Source organism: Papio anubis, chromosome 12, assembly GCF_008728515.1.
Source record: "Papio anubis isolate 15944 chromosome 12, Panubis1.0, whole genome shotgun sequence".
Lineage (NCBI taxonomy): Eukaryota > Metazoa > Chordata > Mammalia > Primates > Cercopithecidae > Papio > Papio anubis.
This window is the reverse complement of record NC_044987.1, coordinates 7671356-7698325: the sequence shown is the minus strand read 5'-3', so window position 1 is coordinate 7698325 and position 26970 is coordinate 7671356. Positions and strand designations below refer to the sequence as shown.

The 26970-nt window shown below is 46.9% G+C and overlaps 1 protein-coding gene and 1 pseudogene across 3 annotated transcripts in view; one reads left to right on the top strand and one right to left on the bottom strand.

Moving 5' to 3' along the window:
• The window catches only part of LOC116269804 (kin of IRRE-like protein 3), a 619860-nt gene extending 598387 nt beyond the window's left edge, over positions 1–21473 (bottom strand). Inside the window, exons 1-2 of one of the 3 annotated variants that reach the window (XM_031653882.1) lie at positions 21082–21473; positions 18304–18719 (exon numbers count right to left, since the gene is read on the bottom strand). In XM_031653882.1, the coding sequence (XP_031509742.1) occupies positions 18304–18358 (55 nt within the window). In that variant the 5' untranslated portion in view covers positions 18359–18719; positions 21082–21473. Of the gene's footprint in view, positions 1–18303; positions 19334–21081 lie in introns of those variants that run through there. The other 2 variants (XM_031653881.1, XM_031653883.1) reach the window with 2 other exon arrangements.
• Positions 21234–25758, top strand: LOC103877995 (annotated as a pseudogene).
• The last annotated feature ends 1212 nt before the right edge of the window (positions 25759–26970 follow it).

Sequence of the window (26970 nt, the reverse complement as noted above, 5' to 3'; positions counted from 1 at the left end):
AAGTCTTCTATGGAGTCTTGATGTATCTGGTGGGAAGATACCGGGGGGGTCCCAGAACTTATTGGGGAATGAGTTGCCTAATTTCTTAAATCTTCTCAAACCTGAAGGAGACTTCATAAAGCCTTTGAAGTACATTAACTGAACTTCAACACCTGGGCAACAGTGAGTGGCATCTAATGTTATCATCATATCTCTGCTTTGCAGCAAGACACATAAGCTGATCCAGGACCTGCCACCTCTCCTTTACTTCCATGCACTGTTTCTATCCATTCCCCCAGACCAAGGCCTCCAGGCATGACTCTTTTCTAGCCAGATCCTCAGCGAAATGCCAGAAACACAATGCTGTATGCAGACAAGGAGGGAAAAATCAAAGTGCAGTCACTAAGCCTCCTACCCTGCAGCAATCAAACATGGACAAATGCAGGGCCCGTTCATCCCTTCTTTCACACTGTTGTTGCTCATCTCTATTTCATCTCAATTACTCCAAAGACAGGAAGTGGCCAGGGTGTATGGTATTTTAAAGGAGAATTCTCACACTCTAGACTAATAAAGCCAAAGTAAATTGCCATTAAGAATCATTTAGTGAGGTTTAACTACAGTGTCTAATAGATGCACCCCCTAATCTCTCCCCCATGGGATCCATTGGTAGTTGCATCTAGTAGTAACTCCATTGGTTATGTAAGCATAATTTGTGCCAAGTCATAGTATAATATTATAATAACCATTTTGTACTAAGCACCTATTATTTGATAATCCCAGTAGATATACATGGGAGAAGGTCATTTTCTCTAACTTACATGTAGTGAGGCTACTTGTAAGTACAATATTATAATAACCTTTTTGTACTAAGCACCTATTATTTGATAATCCCAATAGACATACATGGGGAAGGTCATTTTCTCTAACTTACAAGTAGTGAGGCTGAGGCACAGATTTCTTACACGGCGAGGTAGGATAGGAAAGCCTATATTTTCTTCTGAAAGGGAGGGCTCATCTAACTTTTGCCTTTGGTTCTTGTGGTAGACAGAATAATGGCCACCAAAGATACCCATGTCCTAATCCCATGGCAGGGCAAAAGGGATTTTGCAGATGTGATTAAGTTAAGGTCTTGAGAGAGGGAGATTTTCCTAAGTTATCCTCTGTGGTCTGACATAATCACTTGGTTCCTTATGAGAGAGAAGCAGGAGGATCAGAGTCAGTAGTAGGTGAAGTGAGGATGGAAGCAAGAGGTTGGAGTGAAGAGAGGAAGGGGCTATGAGCTGAGGAGTGCAGGCACTCTGCCTATAGAAGCCAGAAAAGGCCAGGAAATTGATTTTCCCTATAGCCTCCAGAAAGAAACAGCCCTGCAGGACCTGGACTGCAGCCCGTGAGACCCATTCTAGACCTCTGACCTCTAGAAACTAAGATAGTACATTTGTGTTGTTTTAAGCCACTACATCCATGGTAACATGTTAACAGCAGCAATGGAAGATAAATACACTCCATACACAGCCTTTCTCAACTGAAGTTCCTCCTCTGAACCAGAGAACCCTGAGAATAATATGATTAACTATTTTTACTTCTCCCAAGAATAGTACATATCTAGTATCATTTTAGATGCCTAGGAAATAATTTAATTCGTTGCATACAATGGATGCCTTTTATGGCATTAGAGGTTAATTCACCCCATAAGCCCCACTGAGAAAACTTGCACGCCCAGAATGCCACATGGCACCTTGTCTTGAAAATAGACTAAGGATGCCAATCAGATCCATTCTGACCTTGGGCACCAGCTCAGCACATCTGGAGACACTGACCCAGAGGACGGCAAGTACCTCACCTCTGAACAGTGCTCTTCATAGAGTTTCAAAGCCCTCACTAAAAGGAGTTCTCTTCAGAGATTCACAACAACTTCATGAGGCAAGAAGGAGAAAAAGTCTCCTTCCCTCTTCCATACCAGGGCCATGCACCGGGCAAGTGACAGAGCCTCCTGGCCTCTGGTCTAGGGCTTGTGTCATGTGCTTGGAGGATGAGGAGTGGTGATGAGGGTTCTATGCCTTCAAGCAGGTCTTCCTTGAGTGACGGGGGGCGGATGGATACTTCACGGTAGATGCAGTGCAGAGGGGTCACAACCGATGGACCCAGTAAAAGGTTGCCCTGGGAAAAGTTTCCAGGCCATTCCTACTGGCTGCTGCCAGGCGCTAAGTCCATACGATAATGGAGCTCCTATGTTTTCTTTGTTATGCCTCATTTACAAGAGAGGGCCTCAGTCAAGAGTCGGTTTTCCCCCAGCCTCTGCACAGAGACCCTTGTGCCGTGGTTGGAATCAACTAGCACTTTTTACCAGGAACTTTGTCCAAGCTCCCTGCACAAATTGCTCTCCTGCCTCTCAGTGAGGTACTCACCCCACCAAGCTCCACGTAAGCAGGCAGGAAGTGCCCCCAGGAGCTTCCTCTGCCAAGAACCCTCTAAGCACATGCTCTTTGGGGGCAGGAACCCAGGGAGGAGACCTGGAGGAGGGAGATGGAAGAGCCCTGGGCTTGGAGTTGAACTCCTAGGTTTTCCTTTTAGCTTTCCCACCCACTATCTGTGTGACCTTAGAGAGGCTATTTAGAATAACCTGGCCTTATTTTCCTTACTCTTTAAAGGAAGGAGAAGAGTTGATTCAGGGAGGAAGACCATAATTAATGTGCAAGTGTTCTGGAAACTATAAAGTACTATATAAATGCAAGGAAGGATTAAATTATTATCACCTTTTCCCCAAGGAGGACTTGGTGCTCATAGGTACTCGAGTTGTAAAAGGCAATAATGATGATAAATAGAGCACATTCTCTGATAAAACACTTTCGTGGGTTGGCAAGTGAAATGCTGGGCATGGAAAGGTAGGAGTTGTCCAGAATCCCTGACATATTATGCTCTTTTCATGTGTAAGAAGTACTGGTTGTATCTGACTCTGCACCCAAGTCTAACAAAGCCACTGCACAGTAGATGGAGGTGAGCAGGACCCAGCCCTGGCCGCCAGGAAGCTCACAATATAGAAGGGAAAGCAGACCAGAAGCAATCTACATTGACATATTGTAGTAAGAGCTGCAAAAGGCTTCCCGGGGTGCTGTGGAAGAAGGAAGGAAGGGCATTTAAATTAGATTGTGGGGAGGGAGGTCAAGGAAACTTCCACCAGGAGGCAAAAGCAGCTGAGTCCTTAGGGTAGAAGTCATCTGGACTAACGTAGGGGAGAGGAGATGGCCACTCCAGAGGGACAGGAGGCACAAGGGAGCAGAGCACATTCAGACAATGTCAGCGGCTCCGTGTGGTTGGAGTAAAGGGGCATAAGAGAGGGTGGGGAGACTTTCATTCTGATAATCTTCATCCAGAAGGTGTTGGGATGCTATCAAAGAAACATACACCAACGAGAAGACAGCAAACGCTACAAAGCTGGTGATTTGGTTATTGTCACAGCGGAGCTACTGACATATTTCAATGACGAATGGAAACTTCAAAACCTTGAGTATAAGGTATGCGCCTTCATGACCCACTCCTGGATGGGAGAGGGTTAAAGCTGTTGTTTTAGGACCCTATATAGCCTCGTGATCTCCTGAAACCTAAAATGTGTGTCTTGCACACACGTCAGCTCACTTAGGCTTTCTGTTTCTCTGTCTTTCCTCTCTGGCCTGTACAACCCACCACCTGTGCCTCTCCCCCTTCTTCTGCCATCACTACAGTACTCAGCCATCTGGGGATGCGCACAGGATGTACACGGCATCCACTGTGGGATGAGGGGGCCTTTAAATCTGTGGCTCGCTCCCCCCAAGGCCCTCTCAGTTGCTGGGTTCATCAGCTCATGTATTTGGTTTCCCATTGGTGATTTGGGTTGAAAAAAGAGGCCCAGATGCCTAGCGATGGGAACATTTTTTTTTTTTTTTTTTTTTTTGAGACGGAGTCTGGCTCTGTCGCCCAGGCTGGAGTGCAGTGGCCGGATCTCAGCTCACTGCAAGCTCCGCCTCCCGGGTTTACACCATTCTCCTGCCTCAGCCTCCCGAGTAGCTGGGACTACAGGCGCCCGCCACCGCGCCCAGCTAGTTTTTTATATTTTTTAGTAGAGACGGGGTTTCACCATGTTAGCCAGGATGGTCTTGATCTCCTGACCTCGTGATCCACCCGTCTCGGCCTCCCAAAGTGCTGGGATTACAGGCTTGAGCCACCGCGCCCAGCCTTTTTTTTTTTTTTTTTTTTTAATGAATTGAAAAATAAAATGACAATAAGCAGCTAGAAGATCCCAGTTCACAATGAAGTGAATATCAATACTTGTGTTTGTATTGACCTTGAATAGTTTTTTTAAAATACAGAGCAAGAATTCTCGGGGTGCATTATTATATACATTCTGAATCTCTTCACTGTACAAAACAGAAAATCTATCCTTTATGGACAAGAGCATCTCTGGTGTACAACATTGACTTTAAAATCAACTTTCTAAAGTGCAGGTAGAAGAAAATCTATGGCTACTCTTAGAGACATTCTTCCCTGTCAACATAGATTATGACACTGCTTCCCTGGGTTCCACTGGGGTGGGACAGGGATGAAAGCCATGCTGATAGGAAGCGCACTTGATTTCTTTCCACTTGTGAGAGGAAGGCAATGATGTCAGTGACGGATGGCCATAGCTGCTGTGTTCCACATTATCGTAAGTTTGGCTTCCTGTGCTCAGGACAGATCCTGATTCCTGATGTAACATGAAAACACGAGAGGCAGCTCCCATGAGTCACCTTAAATTCTCTGATTAGAAAGTGACTTTCGACTCCCTTGTAGACTTACTATCAGTAGTGTCCACATGGAGGTGAAAGTGAGGGGACACTGTAAGGCAAGCAAGACTCAGCCTTGATGGCACCTGTGCTCAAAGCTGAGCAGGCCTCAGGAGCAGCTGGTGGGCTCAGTATAACTGGCTGCTAGGTCAAGTCCCTTCTGATGTAGAAGGTCTGGGCTAGGACCCAAAAATGGGGATTTCTAACAATTTCCAAGTTGACCTGCAGACCACACTTGAAGAACCACGGTGATAGAGAATCTATGAGCTCAAATAACCCAGAAACCATAGAAAGACCCTAATACTTCCTTGATATGTGAGATAATTACCTGTCAGGAACACATAAAGGGAGTCCACACCTAGAATTAGGGGGATACACTGACCCACAAAGATTCCTTTTCCATTGCAATTGTGAGTGAGCAAATCTAGCAGAGTCTATATCGTATGCATAAAGTCAACAACTAACAAGACTAAGACAATTTAACTAAAAAATACAACAGTCTATGTATTTTCAAACTTTCCTTGGCATGAATTCAATGGTACGGATCTTAGAATATTTGTTGATAATAAGAATGAAAGGTAGATTTCCTGTTATTTTCACAAATAAACAGGTGAGGTAAATGTTCAGATTTTCTGGTTGGTATGTCTTGATTCTGAACAGTTCCAGTATTCAGTTGTTTTCACCTATAACGTATGGATTTCTCTCTGCAAAAACCTCAGCCCCAATCTGACGAAGAGAACACCCAAAGCAAAGCTCATGCCCAGAGAAAGGGGCATCTATATGGATTTGGAGCCCTGGCATCAGCTGCTAAGGCTCTGTTGATAATGATGGCAGGTCCCACTGAAGTAAAAAGAAGGCATTTGAAGTATTCTATGCAGAGATCTATCTTCCTTGCATTCCTCCTCTGTATTGCTCTGATTCGATCTAAAGGAGCTTTGAAAACTTCAAAGAACTTTCATGTTTTGCTAGTTTATCATAAGTATCTATCTTAAACCAATATTACAATTTTAAGCATGGCCTGGGTAGATACGTGCCATCTTCTGAAATGATTTCTGACACAAGGTAAGTTGTACCAGCTGAGGCCAAAGTGAAAAGAATCATAGGCTGTATGACACTCAGGCTCTCCTACATTCCAAGAGTCTTTTCATTTCCCCCTAATGACCATTATTAATCATTTCAGAAACATGTAGTCTCCTGATATTTTTACTATTCTAGACTTGACAAAAAGGAGGGTTTTGAAGTCTTGGAACACCTTTTTATGTAGAGTAGCTCCATTCTTCCAGCACACAGCTACCACAAGGCTAAACTCTCCCTAAGCAGAATGGGATTTATTTATTTATTTTTTAATCCACTGAGGGAAAATTAGGTGGTGAGGAATTCTTTTTAAGAAATTAGCATTTGGCTTTCAAAATGTTAAGCTACACTGGAAGTGGGTTGTGGAGGCAGAGAGCAGTCACTAGCCCTGGAGGAAAGCTTCTCAAATGCTTGTCGGTTTTGGTTTTGGGGAAGAGGTTTTCTTCCTTTTTTATCAGCTCTCTGTCCCAAATCCTATAAGTTATGAAGGAGGGGACCCACCGGCCAGGGCACGGGTTTCTGTGGCTTGCTGATAGTCACACAGCTGTCCAGGCACCAGTATTTCTGAAATCCTTCCTGAAGAATTTCAGAAAATAGAATTTCAGAAATACTGGTGCCTCAATAGCCATGTCGCGGGCACAGCTGGGCACAGGCCTGGAGGCGGCTCCTGAACAGAGTAGCAGCAAGGGCTTTAAGGGGTCTGCACACGGGTGTTTGATTGGCAGGTCTGTTGACTCTCCAGTCGTATGACTTTCAGGCAAGTTACTGAATCTGTCTAAGCCTCCGTAGTTTTCATCAGCAAATGGGTCTAAGGATCCCTGCTTTATTAGATTGCTAGGGGATGTAATAAGCAAATGCATGCAAAGCTCAGCAGAGGACCTAGCCATAGGCCTCAGTACCATCTCCCCGTGGCTGGTCCCCATTCAGCAATCACAAGTCTTTGGGGGTAAAGAAACATGCTGAGGCCAGCATACGGAAACTATTACAGGTTTTGATTTTTTTCTCACCACTCTCCTCCCTCCCCAGTTCAGCTTTCTATTAAGGGATCCCAAAACACCAATGCAGCTCTTGGTGAAAGGAGAAAGAGGAAAAGTGGCCACATCAAGGGATCAGGGGGCAGCAGGGCCAAGGTCACACGCCTCGTTGGTACAACATCTTTTAATTTGAGGAGGAGCTCAGTCCCTATTGTTTTTAGTAAATTCTCAAACTATGCAGCTCTAAGTTTCCTCTTCGACCCATGTAGCATCAACTCTGCAGTTTGAAATAAGGCTTTGTAAAACTTAGGCAAAAAGTTTTCTTTTCTACTAGAGATGCCGAAGAAGTCACCTGGCATTTGCTGGTAGAACTATCAGTAAAATGAAGACAGCAATCCTGCCCTCAGCCCAACTCCACTACCCAGAAAGGCTGGCACTGTGGGGACAACGGGAGCAGTGGTAGCTCACCCTGATGCAGAGAGAGCAGCAAGGGAATCTGATGGTGAATCAGGTGAGGGAAGCTGCTCGGGTCTCAGCACACCTGGTAGAAAATCCCTCCAGCAACCAAAACCGAATGAAAGGCCAAAGGTAACATAAACCGCCAGCTCCACCAACCACTCAGGCTGCAGACAAGGGAGTGGATTGTTCCAATGGTGGCCGCACCTTTCCTTCACTCTATTCCCGCTATTTTAGTTCACGCTGACTATGGATCAACTCTGGGATTTCAGACACATCTCATCATAATTATCAAGTGGCAAAAAAGGCGAGCCGCCATCCCCTTGGAGGTAAAGAGAGGCTTGATGAAGTCTTAGGGCCAAGAGAGTTCCCCTGGTGTCTCTCCTGTAGCATGAAGGCCATCGTTTCCGGGGCCTGCGGCCAGGATCCTGTTATCTGGTCTGGAAGGATGTTCAAACAGCCATGATCGTGGTGGTTTTTTCTAATGGTGTCGCTGGAAATTAGTAATTCCATCCAGAGGTGAAAACAGAGTAGCACCTCCACAGCCTGCCCAGGAGATCAGGAATAATCAGGGATAATGAAGCCTCGTTTTAGCATCTGTTTGTTTTGGGTTTTCAGCATTGGCGGGGAATGACAGCAGAAATACTGGCTCCCTGACCCTGGAAGGCTGGAATCACTCCTTGTGGAAGGGAAAACGCCTGGAGGGGGCAGCGGGCACAGCCCTGGAGGCGGCTGTAGGGAGGCAGGGGCTCCGGGCTGGCGGTCCCCCTGCTGGGGAGGACTCACCTTCACATACAGGACAGAAACATCATCCCTGTGGCAGGGAAACCCGTGCGGTGGGCTGAGCTTCCTCACTCCCTCTCTTTGAAGCTCTCTCAAGCCCCTCTGAGCATTTTCAATTGTACCCCCTTAGCTGCTGCCACCCTTCATCCGGACGCCCCCGAACACTCCACCCTCACACCCTGCAGAATCAGGAGAGAGGATCCGCCTCCTGCGAGAGCTGCCCCATCTGTAACGTTGCCCTCACCACCCAGAGGGAGGAGGAGAGCCCACCGATCCCTCTCGTCCCTTCCCAGCCCCCTGCGGCCACTAGGCTTCCCCCTTCCCAGTCCTAAAGGACCTCCCCGGCTCCGCTCGCTCTGGGCGGGCTCAGGGCTTTGCAAGCGCTGCTGCTGCCACCATCAGGCTGGCTGAAGCACTGCAGCCTTCACCTGGCGTCAGGGCCCAAAACAGTGCCCCAGCCCCTGGTGCGGCTTCAAAAGAACAGCTCGTCTCTGCCTCTGCAGTTGCCCCTCACTCAGGTGCAGCTTCCTATGTAAGAAAAAGGCTTCAGAGGGCATTCCCTGAAGAAACAGAACTCCTTGTGAATGTGGGGTGGACCCCAGCGTCCTCTAGCAAGACGCAGGAAAGTGCAGGTCCTAGGATTTAGGGAACGCAACCACTGAGGGATTCAGTGGTGGTTTTGCTTTCTTTGCCACAAGGTCAGTGAGGCAGGGAAGGGTGGGAATCACTCCCGGATGAATGTGCTAAGCTTCCTGTGCAATGAACCAACCGGGCCCCAGTGTTACTCTGAAGCTGTCATTGCTCCCAGCATTGCCAAGGGTGACAGGTGGACTGTCACTGTGCACCAGAGCCGAGTCACCTGTGACATTCGCAGGTGACTGACAGAAATGGGCACTGACATGCATTAAAGAACAGAAGGACGCGATGGTTTCCTGTGGAAGCTGAGCAGTGGGTGGCTTGGCAGAGGATGTTTCTCTTGGCGTTGTCTCTGGTGACCCAAAGGACATTCAAGGCCTTCCAGAAAGGAACAACTTCCTGCAGGGCACGTCCACACTTCACTTAGTCAGGTTCTTCTGCCTCCTGCCAGGGGCCCTCTTAGCATGTGCTGATGTCATAAGCACTGCTGGCTTCTCATTACCCCTCATTTCATTCCAATATTTCCACACTTATTCACAGCCTTCTATGTGCCCAACAGTGTGCTAGATACCAGGGGTGATAAAAGACTTGGATTTTAATCAACCGATTAAGAGAAGCAAAGTCCCTGCCTTCGTCTCCTTTATTATTATTATTATTATTATTACTATTATTATCAGTCAGAACAGCCACAAACGGAGCTATTCCAGGAGTAAGTCCTTAATTACTCTTCAGCCCCAAAGCCTGGCCTGTTATTTCCTCTGGAAACTTTGTACCCGAGGTAAAGCTGAATGCCAGAAAGGTAAAGAAACTGACTCAGAAAGAGTATGGAATTAAAAAAAAATCGAGCTACGATGCTACATCCTTGTTCAAAGGTCAGACCTGGGATTCAGTTCCATGATTTTCATAGGAAAACTCCCTAAAATCCTTTTCCAGGCCTAGACACTGGGGATTGCCACAAATTATAAGACCACGACCTGTCTTACGACATCACAGCTTAGGATACTCTCCTGCATTTTTTAGTGTTGATGTGGAACAGCTGGATCTACCAGTATCTTGAGGAGCATCAAGGCACATGAATAAGTGAACCAGACTGAAAATGACTTTAGTCAAGCAAAGTAACCTCTCTGGGGGTATGACAGCATTATTGCCCACTTCTCGTTACTTCTGCTGATGAAATGAGGTAGTGCTTGCAAAAGTCACTCTGCAACTTATGAAGCTTTATACAAATGCTAGTTATCATCACCATCATCATAAGAACATAATTACTGCCACGACTAACAACACCCTCAACAACCAAAAGAATTTGCCAGGCACCTACAAGAAAATTTGCTGGCAAAGAGCAAATAGAATGCATCACCTACCCCCTAGAAATGTGTCATCCAAAATAAATAGATTGTTGCTAAGAGATAATATTCAGAGAATCTTACAGTTGGAGAGACTTTGGACGTCATCTAGTCTACTCTGTAACCCATTTCTTAGGAATTGACTCCTACATTCCTGATGGCCTGAATTCCACTGTGAGTCAGAACACTCTCAGCAATAAGAGACTGTTCGGTGGGCCAGCCTTAGACATGAGACTTACATATCCGCAGTCATGGAAATAACACCGTCGATTTCTTGCGGAACAATCGGGGTTTTGCTTCACCATTGAGCTTGTCCTGCTAGCCTTCACCAGTTCCTGAAGAGAACAGGCCAAAGTGTGGAACATACAGGTAGATCTGATGACATTCTCTAATCTTAAATGAAGGGTAGCCTTGTAAAACATTTCCAACATCTTCTGAGTAGAATCATTTAACTTGTAACCTTGGTTTCCCTAAAGCCAGTATAACTTAGCTTCCTCTTGAGAACAAGAAACACATCATCAGCAAAATGTCCCTAGGTTTTTGTGCTCACCTGATTCAGTGCTGTTTCCCCTTCTGGTTAGCACTCATCTTCAATGTTAGGCTGCCTGCGTCTCTGACTAGCCTTCAAGCAGACCCACAAACTGGCAAATCCCATTCCTCAATGCACGCTGTCTGCTCAAGTCCAGTATGCAGCCAGCAGTCCTGCCTCTGTGTGCTTCCATGATCTTTTTTCTTCTCTTCCACCTTCTTTAGCTAACACATCGCTCTGGCATTCATCTACCTACCATCCTTCTGTGCCTCCTCTGTGGAATGTAGACTAACCATTAAGGTCAGATCCCCCTATACTTATTCTCTTGCTCACTTCAACCATCAGCTAGAAAGAAAGATGAAAAGGTATATTTCCGTTCAATTTTACATTTTTTAGCCCCATGTGAAACAAAAGAAATAATAAGAAGTAAAAATAACATGTTGATCCCTAAACCCCCTTAGAGAGGACCACAAACCAATAGGCTACTAGCAATGTTTCTCAGGTGTTTACTTAATTCTCTCAATCCATCCTCAAAAGATGTATAATGGTACCCATGGCCATTCACAAGTGGACTCTTCCCTTCCCAAGCTTCCTCTCCCACTTCCCTAACACAGTAGCACTCTAGCCACTCATACTGCCATGGCTTCTGAACATACCACATTCTGTACTGCCTTCTTGTATTTGCAATTACTGTAAGGTATGTAGGAGACTGGAAATCTCTTTTCATGCTTCATTTAGAGAACTCTTGAGCATCCTATAATATCAAGCACGATGTCATCATCTCCTCTTGCAACCTTTTCTGATATCTTTGCTGATCCACCTGTTTTCAGAACACTCTGACAGCTCTGAGCCCAACATGTTGTAACCTTAATGGAAGTGTCTGCTCCCCAACCAGACTAAGAGCTCTGGGGCAGAAATATTATCTTCATTATCTTTGCATCAAAAGCCCCAGCACAGTGCCTGCTGCATAGGAGGCCCACAGTGAGTGCTGGCTGAGTGGCCAAGGGCTGAGCCTCAGTGTCATAAAATGGTATTTGATCACAAAGGAAGGAGCAGTATATTTCACCCACTGAGACACCAGACTATGTGGAGCCCCCGGGGAAAAATGTGGAATAGTGACAGTGATGTTTGTTTGTTATTGCTGCAACTCCTGGCCTCAGATTTCAAATTTCAGTCGTCTAGGCATAAGTTACAAAGAATCTGAACTTGCAACAACCATCCAGTGAATACAGGCCAAGTGAGCAGACCATCTAGATAATTCAGCATGATACGCACACATCCTTTCTGATACTGACATACATAGGCCATCCACTGCAGTTTTAGTTTCAATTGTCAAAAAACAATCAGCCTCAGATAAATCTACTTTGCTTTGCCTATGAAGACAGGCAAAGAGTAGGGTGAGAGCATAGCTCCCATTTGAGGAAAGTGGCTGATTTCTTGTAAGTTCTGGAGATATCACACTGATACAACATTAAGTGGGATGTGTGTGTGTGTATGTGTGTGTGTGTTCAGTAAGGGGGTCAGGAGGGCATGGGAAGGCTTCCAGATGCCAGGAAAAACCTGTCCAGGGGATGCAGGCAGGTGTCTATGTTTGGTTGCTTCCTTTGCAGTTATTTCCAAGGAGAAGAAGGATGACTTCCTCTTTCCACCCTTCATGCCCCAACAGAACAGCTTGGCACAGAGCAGATTCACCTGTGCTGGCCACTATTTCCATGGCTTTAACTTGTTACCAAGTATGCCAAGGAATAGCTGACATTTATTTAATGTTCATAGTGGTGTTGACTGTGTACTCACTGAAACATTGTATGCTTACCGAAGACATTTGTTTCCAAGCAGCTTATGCTAAATTGCAGTGATATAAAGGAAACACTTATCCAATATTGACATTTACCAACTTCTAGAAGTATACAGCCAGAATACTCATTTTTACCACTGGGAGAGAAGAGAAAGAATTAAAAAGCATAATGGTCCTAGTTCCTTCAGTGGGTTAGAAGCTTTGAGTGAATGAAAGTTAACGTGCAGTTGGGGGAGGTTCAATGAGGGAGAAGATCCCCCACCCTCTTGTGACCCTTGGCTGTATGACACAGTGCTTTCTGGGAGGACTGAAGCCCTTCCGTGCTTCATAATAAAGCTTTGGCAGATGGCAGAACATAGCACCCCTTCCCCGACCGTGAGAGAAGTATTCTGATGATCTATAAGGTATCTATATTCTTACTTGACATGCACTTCTAACTGGGTAAATTCTGACGTTCTCTTGGGAAAAGAAAATGACATGCAATGACGTATGGAACAGTACTGTGTCTCGATGCAGTCGATTCTCACATCATTCCTCTAACTGGAAATAAAATCCCACTCTACTTGGAATACAGGATGAAGCGATTACAACCTGGGCACAATATACTGGCTGGCTTTGCTGCTCACTCCCTTATGAATAGCTGTGATGGGATATGAAATCCAAGGGAACAGTTAGCCCCCAGAGCAGCTGCTCCCACCGACCCTGCTCCGAGAATGCTGGGATGTCTCCTGGCCTTGAGGCAAGACTGGAGCTCCAATCACTCTGCTGCAAGCACCACCATTAAAGTCAAGATCACTGTGGTGGGGAGAGTTGCAGTGTGCATTCCAGTATGCTCATGATCTTACTGACCTTCTCCACTGATGAATTAGAACACCCCTCTTTCCACGCACAGGACAAGTTCAGTGCCTGTCTGTTTCTTGATGGACCCCAATAAAAAATGCCTGCACTGTTTTTTTTACCTAAGGTCATCTCAACAACTTACAAGGATAAGGACTGTAGCTACAAAATAATGCCTATGCCCCTCTAGCCCCCTTAGCACCCCCCATATATGTCAAGACCATAAAACCAGTGCTTTTGGCCCTCCTCCTCACTCCTCCATTATGGGCAATTTTCTTTTCCTTATCCATGTTTCCAAAACAGTTTATCTTTTTATCTCCTTGGAAGAAAAGTACTCCGCAAATCAAAGGTATCATTAGTATTGTTATTATTTTGCCATTGAAATCTCTTCAATTCGCTCTGGATTATTCATGTGCTTTTTTGGGTCTGCAATATAATGCTGCCTAAGTCACCCCCACTGGGCTGAACAAAAAAGAGAAATTGCATCTTCAGGCCTAATCTCCTGCTCCACCCCATCTCCTGCTGGCCCTGGCTTCCACCAACACAGGCACACACCAGGCAGGGCTGCTCCTTGGTACCATGCCTAGCTTGTGGCTGCCTGTTCCAAGCCAAATCCTTCTCTGTACACCCAAGAGAGGGACCCCATGGTATCCTCTTAGAGCAATGTGAAGGCCTTGACCCCACCCCACCCGTCCTTCCCCTAGGGAGCTTCTTTTCCATCCTCAATAGGTCTGGCTGGTAACTGAGGACTCCCTACTGAGACATAGACACGCAGCCACCCCCATTTCCAACAGACATGCCCCAGTTCCCCCACCCAAAGATCTGTTAAAGAAGTGGTCCCACACCCTTGGCAGCTGTGCATTGACCTTCCGGCACAAAAGAACTGATTCTTCTTCCTCTAGACAAGACGTCATCCCACTAGGGGTTCTGGTAGGAGGGAGAAACACACATTACTTCCCTCATCTTTTGTTTTATGACATTTCTGAGTGAGTGTAAGTGTTTCCAAAGTTGCTGTTCATTCCCCACTTTGTTTCCTGATTCCTTCTCTGCCTGTACCCTCTATGATCGCTCCATTCCTTAGGCCACCTCTGATGTGTTCAGGCTCTCTTCCGATGCCTCCCCCACCTTGGCCCTCCCAAGGGAACTCCTTGCTAGTTCAAGCCTCTTGCAGTGGCTCCTCCCTTTCCATGCTTCTTGTCATCTCCATGGCTCCCTTTACCCTGGCTTGCTCCCTCCACTCACTCTGTTTTACCTTTCTGTCTACTAGACACCTTTCTATTCCCTAGGAGATTCAGATCACCATGACCCTCTGCCCTCTGCCAGCCACTGACAGCCACTGACCGCCCCTTTTGGTGTTCCCAGCCAGGCAGGAGAGCAAGTGGGCTGCTTAGATTCTTCCCAGTAGGGAGATGGTACCTCAAATGCATCCTTAGCCCAGGGATGCCATTAACAGATCAATGCAAGTTTTCACTTTTACCCCAATAGAGTACAGTGTGCAGGCAAAGCCAAGATATCTGGGTTCAGCAGAATTAGAACCTTCAGAACCGCAAAATCACAAGGCAGGCAGGACACTCTAGGAATGCCAGAGCAAAATGCCAGAGAGCGAGGGAAAGAACACCTTTCTTACGAGTGTCTGGAGTAGAAGGTGCCAAGTTCTGGCTACTGTGTCTCCCCTGTCTCAGAAGTGGAGATCGGAGATCTCCCTGGAGGCAGGGAGCATCAGTCCTCTAGGACCTTATTCCCTTCAAGCTACCTAAGATGTGCATGTGCAGGCTGGATGGGATGGGGCTTGAAGCTTAAGGAGGGCATGGAAGGAAATAGTTGTGGCTGAAGTGAAATGATAAAGGGGAAAAAATATAGCAAGTTCTAAGTTTATGGATGACAAGATAATCGATTATTTTTTCACCCAGGGGCAGAACATGACTATTCTCAGCAGGAGGGAAATTGTGCTGTGACATTATCCCTCTTTGAACAAAGCACAACCGTCCTGACAGCTGAGGGAAGAGGTATCTCCAGAAAGGGAGAAGCCCACAAACAGTACACACTGGCAGCTCTCCATTCCCTCGTTGGGAGCCAGGCCCAGGGACGCTGGCAGGGGTGGAATCGGGAGGAATGTTATTTAGCCTTACTACCGCCACCTTAAGAAAGATAAAGAAATACTTGATCTCAATCTACATGAAAAGCCCAAACTTTCAAAGAATAGGGACCCACCATATTACTGATATTAATTATACGTTGATTTCTGTTCTCTGTCTCTCTAAAGGGTTATGAAAAAAAGTAAAGGTAAATAAATATTTGACAAATTAGGAAGAAAAGGATGACTGGAACGGACTTTAAGAGTTTATTTGTATCTTGAGAGCACTGCTTGGAGCACTGTCTCTGCACGGGGACCAAGATACTGGGAGCATGGAGCTTGGGAATCGTGTTCCCAGAAACTCCTCAGTGCCACGCAGATTCCCACTGTGAGAGGTGTTGGACAGCAGATGGCCATGTCATCGGAGTGCCAGATAAGGCACTAAAAACAACCCTGGACATTTGTTGTCTCTGAGGGAAAGGCCATCCCTTGAGTCTCTTTGCATTTCCTGGGAGAGGCATCCCAGCATGCAGGAGGCAGGGGTCAAGCAGTTGGCTCTGTGAGACTGCCAGGTAGGGGTGTAACCTCAGACCTCAGTCCGGGGCATGAGAGTGGAAGCCATGTAGAGCCATGTGGGCTGGACCTCCTATGACCTGTTAGACATGGATGCGTTCTATCCAATAAGTTGATGAATGCATGACACTGGGTAGGGGTGGGGCACAGTACATGAGCTAAGCATATATGTGAAGATGGTCAAATAGAATCCTCTGGGGAATTCATAATGCTCAAAACAACACCCACACAAACAAATGTCCACAGATCAAGGCAAAAGATAACCACATCATATTGCAGTGAAGTCCATAAAACACCTTCTCACTTGATGGCTTGACCCCTTAATTCCTGTAGTCAGAGGCTGTCTATTCAAGAAACACACCATGTACAGGGATGCAGGGTATCTGACCAGCCATGTCCACTTGGGTCTCCTAATCTTTGTTTAGACCTGTTTTCCAGCCTCTGGACCAGGTATCTACCATTTGGTAGGGTGGACAGTGACGGCCAAGCTCAGAATACTCCAGGAGCACAAGGCATTAAGAACTGCATGATGTTATGGTTTCTTCCTAGCGCTCTCAGGACTCAGGGTAGATAAAATAGAGCATTTAACCTCCATAGGTAAATATTTAAAGATTCACATGAAGCAGTCAAGAAACATCTCCAGACCAAGAAAGAAATAAGCACAACAGAAGATGTACACTGTAATGATTCAGACAGCCACAGGGATACTTAGACACCTATAGCCTTCTTATGCCAATCTAGGTAAGTATCACGGATCAAGCTTCTAAACACAAAAAAGACTGATTAGAGTATGCACTGGTCCCATGCAAATGTGAGTTTGTGTGTTTATGGGGGGTTGGTTGGAAGATTCCTTCCTTCTCTCAGGGGTTCTATATTGAAACTTCCTGAGTGAACTGGTAAGAAGCAAAGAATGGGAGTGAGCGAGTGTGTGTGTGTGTGTGTGTGTGTGCGCGCTCATAAGCAAGCACACACACATGCAAGAAAGAGGGTAATCTTACAAAATGGTGATATAACTGAACCTGTCTTTATACCAGTGTTCTGAGATAGTTCTTATTCATTCAGCCTGAAACTCTGGGGAAGGCAATTTATCTTCCTGCTGCTGTAGGGAGCCCTGGTGAGAAGCACACAACCATATGAATATATGAGTGTGTGTGTGTGTATGTGTACATACATTATTATCATTATACACAGGCATTAGTATGCACATACAAATACGAAGAAGGGGCCCCTTCGGTTTCATCAGGAGGGCCAGAAGCAAAGTTTGAATTGCACAGATAAGGAGAAAATCTGCAGTGACCACAAGTACTGGTGGGAGAACAGAAGAAGGAAGCCAGGTTTTTGCTTACATTTGGCTTCTCCCCGACAGGGGAGAAACAGAAGACATGCTGTTTGCTTGCAAAGCCAGCCACCCTTGGAGGTGCTTTGCTTTCTCGAAAACTTTTACCCTTCATTTAATCAACAGATGGACGTGCTCTGTTGTGGATTTTTTTCTGAGAGTCTTGCACCTCTAAGAGCTGTGTTGGCTGGCATAAATGCAGCCTCAGATGGCAGAGGTGCATTGGCATTCCAAAAGAGTGGGAAGGAACACATGTACTTGCCCCTTCAAACTCAATTCCACAGGTGACTTTTGATGCCTTTCTCTAAATAGGCACTCACATTCCCTCTCCCGAATTTCCCTCTCCTTCCTGCACCACTACCAGCCCCAGGGCTCCCAGTGGCAAGGAGCCTAGAGGTGGCAAAGTTCTTTCTGGAGAGTCCACCTGCTTCTCTGCCCCTGCTAGGCTGCAGAAAAGAAACAATCAGCACCACGGGCGAAATTTCATTTTATACCCTGAATTCAGTCCTGTGTAGGATTCAGAATTCAACCTAATTTAGAGAACTCATTGACGTTCAATGAAACTCTTTACAAGCTTTTCCCAAGCACTGCAAATTACCCCCCACAATGCATTCTGTAATTGCAACCCCCTTTTCAACAGTGCAAACCACACACATTCGCTTTCGAATACACTTGTGCAAGTCAGACCCTATTCAAGCTGAAATATTCACCTAAACCAAGCTCCCCCTCCCTGCCATCTCCTTCCCTGGCCTGGGTCTGAAGGAGAGGAGGTGCCCAGAAGTTCAGAGTGGCATAACCACAGAGATACTACCTAATTAACATACCAGAAGCATAAAGAACTCATTTGCATTGGAGAGTTTGAGCTGGATATTGACAAGTGAAAGGAGAAAGTCATTCCCCTCCCCTCCCATACCCCTTCTTTCCAAAGGAAAATAAACAGTACCATTTTGTTGCATTTGCAAAGGCAAAGAGGCAATGCCAGGGCATCTCAGCCCGGCACCGAGAGACGCATCCATCAGTCCGAGTTCCCGAAGCCTGCCCACATTCCTGCCCACAGCCTCCCGCGCCCTGACAACCCAGCCGACTTTCTTCCAACTCCAGCAGCGCAGGGGTCCTACCTTGACTGAAAAGGAAGAAGCAGATGAAGAGCAGGTCGAGCTGGAAAGGTTTCATTCCTTAGCGCAGCGAAGGAAAGCCGGCGGGGTAACTTGGGTATGCAGTTAGTTTCTCTTCCTTGGCGGCTCTCGGTTCTCAGCCTCCGCCGGTCCTCTCGGGTTCGCGCCTACCATCTGTCCGTCCGTGGGTCCCTCCGGGTGGCTTCGGTCTCTGTGCCTCTGGGTATCTACAGCCAGCAGACACAAACTGCCTGTTTTCAGCCGCCTCGGGAAGCCGGGATTGTCAGCAATGTCCCCACTCGGAGCAGATCCATTCTCTGGCTCTTGGCATCCCAGGCACACGGCTTCCTCAGGCGGGCTCCTCCCACAGTGAGCGAGCGAGCTAGTGACGAGTGACAGAAGGACTCCTTTCACTGAAGCTGAGGCGAGGGGAGAGGGAGGGGAGACAGGTCATAATTAAAGAGGAAACAGTCGGAAAAAAAAGAGATCTATGCAAAACGGACAGTGGGGGAAAAGGCTGTGTTCTTTCTTTTCCCTAAATAGGGAAAAATTCAGCTTTTGTCGTCATTATTGACCAAAAGGCATCTTGAGCTTGCAGCGGAGCTGTGACTTTTTGTCCACACGGCATCCTGTTTAACAGTGAAGTTAAGGATGGGTATATGCATGCATGTGCACAAAAACATGCATGCCCTGCCTTTGCACAGGAACTGGAAACTAGGCTGAAAGGGAACTAGGAAGGGGGGGTGTGCATCTTTCCCTAGGAAGGACTTGGCCAATGTGTGCAGCGGGAGGCTCAGAGTTGGAGGAGAGATAAGCATGCTTTGCATTTCTGAGAGTTTCCTGTGGGTGGGTAGGTGGAGGGGGGAGGTAGGTAATAAAACCTGAACATTTGGATCTTAGTTTGCTTTGCACTACTCCTGGAAGACAAAATGCAGGAACTAAAGGAAAGGCAAGTAGGTTTGTGACACACACCCATTTATTATTATTATCCTGGTTTGTGCATTTCCTAACGAGGACAGGAGAGCAGCCTGTCTTTGCATTCAGAGCCTCTCTAATGAGCGCTCCATCACTCTGAGCCTGTGTTTTCTCCAAGAGGTGCTGTGAGTCCAATTGCGAAGGAGAGGCCAAGGTCATAGGCAACCGCTTCCTAAGGATCTTCAAGTCTTTTACCTGTCATGAAATTCACACTCCACTCTCAAATCAAACTCGATTTCCTCCAGGATACCAACATGAATTTATCTGGGTCTATTTACTTAATAGACATTTAGGCATGCTTGGTATAAACAGGCCATGGAGGGAAGTAAAATAATAGGCACAGACCATGCCTTCAGAAGCTCATAATCTAGTGTGCAAGCAGAGTATACACAGAAGATACAAACTCTAAGGACGTAACAAAGCAACACAGAAAAATATTCAATGTTATGCGGTGTGAGAAAGAGAGGCGAAGAGAGAGGAGAGGAAATGAAAGAGGCTCCCCTGACATGTGCCATTTAGCGTTCAATTCTAAAATCAATCATTGCTTTCTTCAGTCCCTGGACCTTGGGGAGGCCTTCTGGAAACTCTTAGCCTTTCCTCCTTCAGTAGCACACCTTTTGAGGACTCTGCTGACTACCAGGCACATTCCAACTCCAAGTTTCCATGTGAATGTTAACTTTAAGAAATTATCCCTTGGTATTTGTGAACAAGAAGAAAGAAGCAGAGGCATATAGAAGTGTGCTAGTAGGAGCTGATACCTGGTAGTTGACACCAAAGATCTACAAATTGGTAGGTGTCTGCTTTGTTGACTTTTCTATTCTTAACTTAATAGTTTAACTGCATCGCTTAGAGGTTGTTAAACATATCAAAGGGAAATTTGTAAGCAAACTTTGGGGGGGGAGAAAAAGAAATGCTGAGCAACAGAAGCTAAGAGGACACAGAAGAGGCAACCCATTAGCTAAATTAACAAACAAGTTACTGAAGCAGTGTCAGCTCAGCCTGAGTCCATTAGCCTGGTATAAGAGATCATGCAATAAATGGAAGAGGCAAATCAGAAACACACACAGGAGATGAGGAATAATTTTCAATAACATATGCCAAATAACACATTAAGACTGAAAATAACTATGTATAGCGCCGTCACCTTAGTACTAGGTTTCCATTAAGCCTGTGGGGTTGTTGGGGAGAAATTTCAGGTGTCTGCGTGCCATTCTTGCAGTGAATAAGATACATATTAGAATGCAGATTCTTCATCAAATTTAGCAACATTTGATGTTTTAACTAAAGATTTATCCTTTAAGCTGTTGTTTAATTTTGAGTGCTAATTCCTCAATGGCCCAGGGACCAGATTTGCTTAATTCGGCCCCAGAGGGAACTGTTACAAAACCAGGGTCACAAGGCTAGTGAAGTGTGCAATACGCAATAATCAGGCACACGTACAGGCGTGCGCACTCCACACTCGCACTCACTCTTGGAAAGAAGAGGGGGGCCTGGGAGATCCAGGTTGGAAGGATCTTGTTTCGCTCTCCCGTTGGTCCCCAACACTGGCCTCATGGCCCCCTTAGTGGCTCCAGGTACCCCCCTCACCCCTACCGCCCAGCCAGCTGGGCCTGTTCCCCTCTCCACTCCCCTCTGCTCCCTCCCTGTAACCTCCGGTCTCCGGCAGAAAGAAAAAAAAAAAAAGCTTGGATTAAGTGATGAGCTGCCCGCCTCTAAAAGGACCAGGAGGCATCTCAAGCCTGAGTGCCGGAAAACCCACGGCAATCTTAGGCAGCCACCACGTGGGGCAGAGAACGCGAGCAGTACCTGCAGGACCCACAGCCGGTCGGGCTCTGGCGCCAGCCCCGACGGCGGCCCCGCCATCTCCGCCCGGCTGCCCGCGGCCTCACCTCCTCCGGGGGCTCGGTTAGCCTCCTGGCGCTGCAAGGCTGCCTGCGCGCGGTTCGCTCCCGAGGAGGGAGGAGGAGGGAGGCGGCGAGGAGCCGACGGCTCCACCTGATGGAGAAGCGCGGAGAGTCCCTAGACCTCGGAGTGCGCTGCAAGAGGGGAAAGGAGAGAGACCGCCGCCCCTGCTGGAAGCCTTCGCGTCTGTGGGGCGGCGCGCGGGGGACGGGGTCTCCGGGGACAGTCGGTGGAGGCGGCAGCCCTAAAGAGACAGCCGAAAGCCAGCAACTTGGAAAACCGCCCGAATTCCGGTTTTCTGCACATCCAGGCTGGCTCCAGGTCTCTTGAGCCCACCGTGCAAGCCGGTGGGATGCCAGCAGGTGGCATCCTCTCCAGCGTTTCTTCACCAGGCGTGGAGCCCGGAGGCCGAATCCATCAGTCCCCAGCCCCCTCCCCAAGCCTCCAGTGCCAAGTGCTGTGTCCTGTGAGCCCCTGGCCCCGCCCCCCACCTCCGCCAGCCGGGCGAGCGGGAGCAGGGTGGCCCAGATGGAGGCGGGAGCCTACAGAGGAGGCCGGCCCGCCCCAGGTTCTGCTGCTGGCTGGCCAAGAAGTGAAAAGTGAAAGGAGGGCAAGGCTCCCCCCCCCCCCCCCCCCCGGACAGCTTCCAAGCCCTGCTCTCCTGCTCTTCCAAGCCTTGCTGCCTGGAGGCAGTAAGTTGCTCCCAGGGTTTTTTGAGATCTGGGACGAAGAGAGTGATGTGCAAGGTTCTGGGTCCCGGTGCAAGAGTGAGGGGTACGGCTGTCGAGTGCTCTGAGCAGGCTGGCATTCAGGCACACTGCAGACCTCAGCTCACCGCCACTTTCTCCTGACTTTCCTCCTAGCTGTCAGCCCATTGTCTAACATGTGTTATTCCCTCAGTTTGTCCAAAGGCCTGTTTTGGATACTTAAAGACATGGGGAATGACTATGAGGATTCCTGTTCCTGGAAAGTTTATCCTCTAATTGGAAAGAGGTATATACAGGTGTGTATGTGAGAAAAGATTATAAAACATCTCAATGGCATTTTAATAAGAGAAATTGCCCTGGATGGCATCTGCCTGGGCCCTTCCTTTCCATTAGAGATGCATCCTTCTAGGTTAGCTTGCTTGGGGCCCTGCAGGAAAGCTGCAGGCTGAGGCAACAGTCCAGGGCCCCCATCTGGGCCCAGTGTCCCCACTGTCCTATCCTTCTCCATCTCCCCCACAGCCATGCTGGCCAGGCTCCCTGTCACAGTTACTCTGTGTTCATGAGACACCATTATCACCAAGGAGAGGGAGCGGCTCTTTAAGAGACGGGCAGTCATCATGTACAGAGAATTTCCTGTTCAATGCCTCTTCACAGTATTTGTTGCAGAGATACATTAGAAACCACATTCCCTTTTTGTTTTTCATATATCCTGCCAGTACTGGTTAAACCTCTTTTGTCCAGGGATTTAACACATTTTGAACAGCCTCCTACTGGGAGTTCAGGGTAACCTGACTCTCCAGTTGTAGGTAAGTTAATAGGGACTCCAAGCTCCGTACACTTCCAGAGAGTCGTCAGAGGTCCTCGCTGGGTGGCAGCCTTTATGACCTGGGCAGTCACAGTCTTCTGGCCTATTTCTTTTTCGTTTATCTGAAACAGATTTCTTCCTTACTTCTGTGAAGGTGGATTACGAGACCTTAACCCCTGTTCCCTGCAGTTGGTCTTTCCATTGTAGAGGGAAAGTATCAGAGAACCAGATATTCAACTTTCAGAAGCATCCCCCAAAGGGCAGGGTGTCTGCTCCCCTGATTCATCAAGGATGAGGCCTCATGGAGGGAGTCTGGTGAGCCTTTTGATGTGGTGCTGGCCTGGCCACTGCTAATCATTGTAGCCCTTTAATGAACCTGGGCACACCTTTCTTCATGTATTAAATGACTGGTTTGAGCCAGTGGATCTCCAGGATTCCTCAGAATCCTAAAATCCCATTGTCTTCTGTTCCAGAGGTCACACCTTTCCTCATGCAGACATATGGAAGTGCTCTTTAATGCCATCAGGGTTAGGGCAGATGATTTCAAGTGGTGGGTCACCATCCCCAAGGAGACAAGTGAGCAAGTGACAATCCTGAGATCTGCGTGGACCTCTCTGCTGTGATGGGTTCTGACTTTTCCTCAAACTGCTTCGTGTTCATTCTACTCAGTCTGAGAGCCCTCAGTCTTTCCCCAACTTACTGAACTCATGTCTTTCCCTTGTCTCCTTGTTTTCCCTAGAACCAGACTCCACATCCAGACTTGGTTCTGGGTTCCAGAACAGACTTCCTTCAACATACGTTCTACAACCATGTTGGATGCAAAATGCAAACATTGTGTTAAAGTAAGAGTGGTGATGCCAGAGTGGCTAACTGGAAAAGACTTCCTTTAAAGGGAGCGAGGACAAAGTTGCCTTGTATTTCTTGTGTCTTAATGTGAATCACACTTTACTGTAAAAAGTGTCTAATCCTGTATTTTCTCTGGTACCCTGGCAGCCCGATGAAGGTAGGGACAGCACCTCTCTAGTTCACAGCTGTGTCCACAGCTCTTACCCAGGTAAGCAGTAGGCTCTCACTACATACTGTTGAATGAGTAGTAAAGTTTTACCTAGTGCCCCACATCCTATTTCCTGTTTTCTGAATCCAATTTAACTTATTCTTCCCTCTGTTATTAAACCATTGTCAAACATCTGGCATGTGCCTGCCACTGCTCTGGCTGTATTTTATGAGGATGGGTAATGAATTGAGTCTATATATAGTTTGCAAAATGTGGAACACACTTTAAGAGGCATGGCACTAAAGAAATGAAAGATATTTTTATCTCTTCAGCATCATTCTGCACAAGGATACAATTCTCTAACAGCACTGTTTAAGAACAATAGACCTGTTTAGCCTTGACACACTCATGCATGCAGGGCACTGGGTATTCAATTCACATGGGAGCTGCATTATCTATCTCAGCAAAGACTTGAAGAGTGTGTAATTTACAGGGAAGAAAAGATATAAGAAATATTGTGAAAGGAGATGGCAGCGCTCCATGCCTTGTGTCATTGCTGGCTGGGTGCGTAGGCCAGGACCTTCCAAAAAGCTCTGGGGATGGCACCAAAGACAAGCTTCAGCTTCCCTCTTTAGGGTTTGAAACAGGTCTTGTGTCATTTTGGAATATGCCATGTGCTCTTTTTGTGTATATGAATAGGCTAATTATGTAGAAATTATTGGAAGACAAAGTGATATTCCAGTTACATGACTCATTTGTGATATTCAAAGTCTTAGAAATTATACTGCATTTATTCTTTTCCTCCATTCTTCTTTTTCATGCCCCTCCCCTGAGCCATCCCCCATACCTCCCACCTATGTTATAAATTAGTAAACTTTTATAGCAGCCAAGAGAGTGAAAGATCTCACTCAAAGTTCCTTTAGGCTTTCTTCTTAGATGACAAGTTTTACTTTTCTTTTTGTTTATTACATACAGTATTCCTTTTTCCTTCCCATCTTTATATAATAAAATTGTGTATATTAGCATATTAGATATAAGTTATATATGTAACATGTAACGTTATATAAGTTCATATATATATGCAAAACTTTACATACACACCCAAAAAACTTTTCTATTACCATGCTAGCAATCAATGTGCCTCCTACCCAAATATTCCAAATTGCTCAGCCCTAGACCAGATTTTCATGATCTCTATCTGAACTTACGGCATCCTCAACTCACTGCCTAGTCTGCAGACTAACAAAGACCCTCTCCACTGCCTAAGCTACTGTTCTACCACATAAGTGCATTTCAAACGCATTTCTGTAATATCATTCCCTTGCTTAAACATGTGGATGGTTTCTGCCCTGATCCACTCATACTGCCATAGCAAAATATCACAGGCTGATGGCTTAAATAACAGAAATCCATTTTCTCACAGTTCTGGAGGCTGGAAGTCTAAGATCAGGATGCCAGCATGGCCAAGTTTTAGTGAGGGTTCTCTTCCTGGCTTGTGGATGGCCACCTTTTGCTGTGTCCTCACATGGCCTGTCCTCAAATGGGAGACATTGCTCTGTCCTCCTTTTCTCATAAGGACACCAATCCTATTGGATTAGGACCCCACCATATGACCACATTTAACCTTAATCACCTCCTAAAAGCCCTAGCTCCAAATACAGTCACATTGGAGGTTAGGGCTTTAACCTATGACTTTCAGGAGGATACAATTCAGTCCATAGTAGTCACCAAGATAGAGCATAAACCTGTTATCATGATATATAGGGAGAGTCAAAGCAACATAGCTTTCCTGTCCCATTGCCAGTTCCCTCCTTCACAGCCTGAACCTCGGTCTTGCCAAAGGCCTCTTTATTGATTAGAGACAGCAGACACTGTTACTTTTCCATACCTTTTGTATACTTGTTTCCTCATCCTGGTGTGTCTTTCTCCCTTCATGTGTCTTTTTGCCTAAAGACACTCATTGCTCAAGAATCAGCTGGGGCGGAGCAAGATGCCGAAGAGGAACAGCTCCAGCCTCCAACTCCCAGCGCGAGCGACACAGAAGACCGGTGATTTCTGCATTTTCAACTGAGGTACTGGGTTCATCTCACTGGGGAGTGCCGGATGATCAGTGCTGGTCAGCTGCTGCAGCCCAACCAGCGAGAGCTGAAGCAGGGCGAGGCATTGCCTCACCTGGGAAGCGCAAGGGGGAAGGGAATCCCTTTCCCTAGCCAGGGGAACTGAGACACACAACACCTGGAAAATCGGGTAACTCCCACCCCAATACTGCACTTTAAGCAAACAGGCACACCAGGAGATCATATCCCACACCTGGCCGGGAGGGTCCCACACCCACTGAGCCTCCCTCATTGCTAGCACAGCAGTCTGTGATCTACTGGCAAGGCAGCAGCCAGGCTGGGGGAGGGGCGCCCGCCATTGCTGAGGCTTAAGTAGGTAAACAAAGCTGCTGGGAAGCTCGAACTGGGTGGAGCTCACAGCAGCTCAAGGAAACCTGCCTGTCTCTGTAGACTCCACCTCTGGGGACAGGGCACAGTAAATAATAAACGTAGCAGAAACCTCTGCAGATGCAAACGACTCTGTCTGACAGCTTTGAAGAGAGCAGTGGATCTCCCAACACGGAGGTTGAGATCTGAGAAGGGACAGACTCCCTGCTCAAGTGGGTGCCTGACCCCTGAGTAGCCTAACTGGGAGACATCCCCCACTAGGGGCAGTCTGACACCCCACACCTCACAGGGTGGAGTACACCCCTGAGAGGAAGCTTCCAAAGCAAGAATCAGACAGGTACACTCGCTGTTCAGAAATATTCTATCTCCTGCAGCCTCTGCTGCTGATACCCAGGCAAACAGGGTCTGGAGTGGACCTCAAGCAATCTCCAACAGACCTACAGCTGAGGGTCCTGACTGTTAGAAGGAAAACTATCAAACAGGAAGGACACCTACACCAAAACCCCATCAGTACATCACCATCATCAAAGACCAGAGGCAGATAAAACCACAAAGATGGGGAAAAAGCAGGGCAGAAAAGCTGGAAATTCAAAAAATAAGAGCACATCTCCCCCGGCAAAGGAGCGCAGCTCATCGCCAGCAACGGATCAAAGCTGGACGGAGAATGACTTTGACGAGATGAGAGAAGAAGGCTTCAGTCCATCAAATTTCTCAGAGCTAAAGGAGGAATTACGTACCCAGCGCAAAGAAACTAAAAATCTTGAAAAAAAGTGGAAGAATTGATGGCTAGAGTAATTAATGCAGAGAAGGTCCTAAACGAAATGAAAGAGATGAAAACCATAA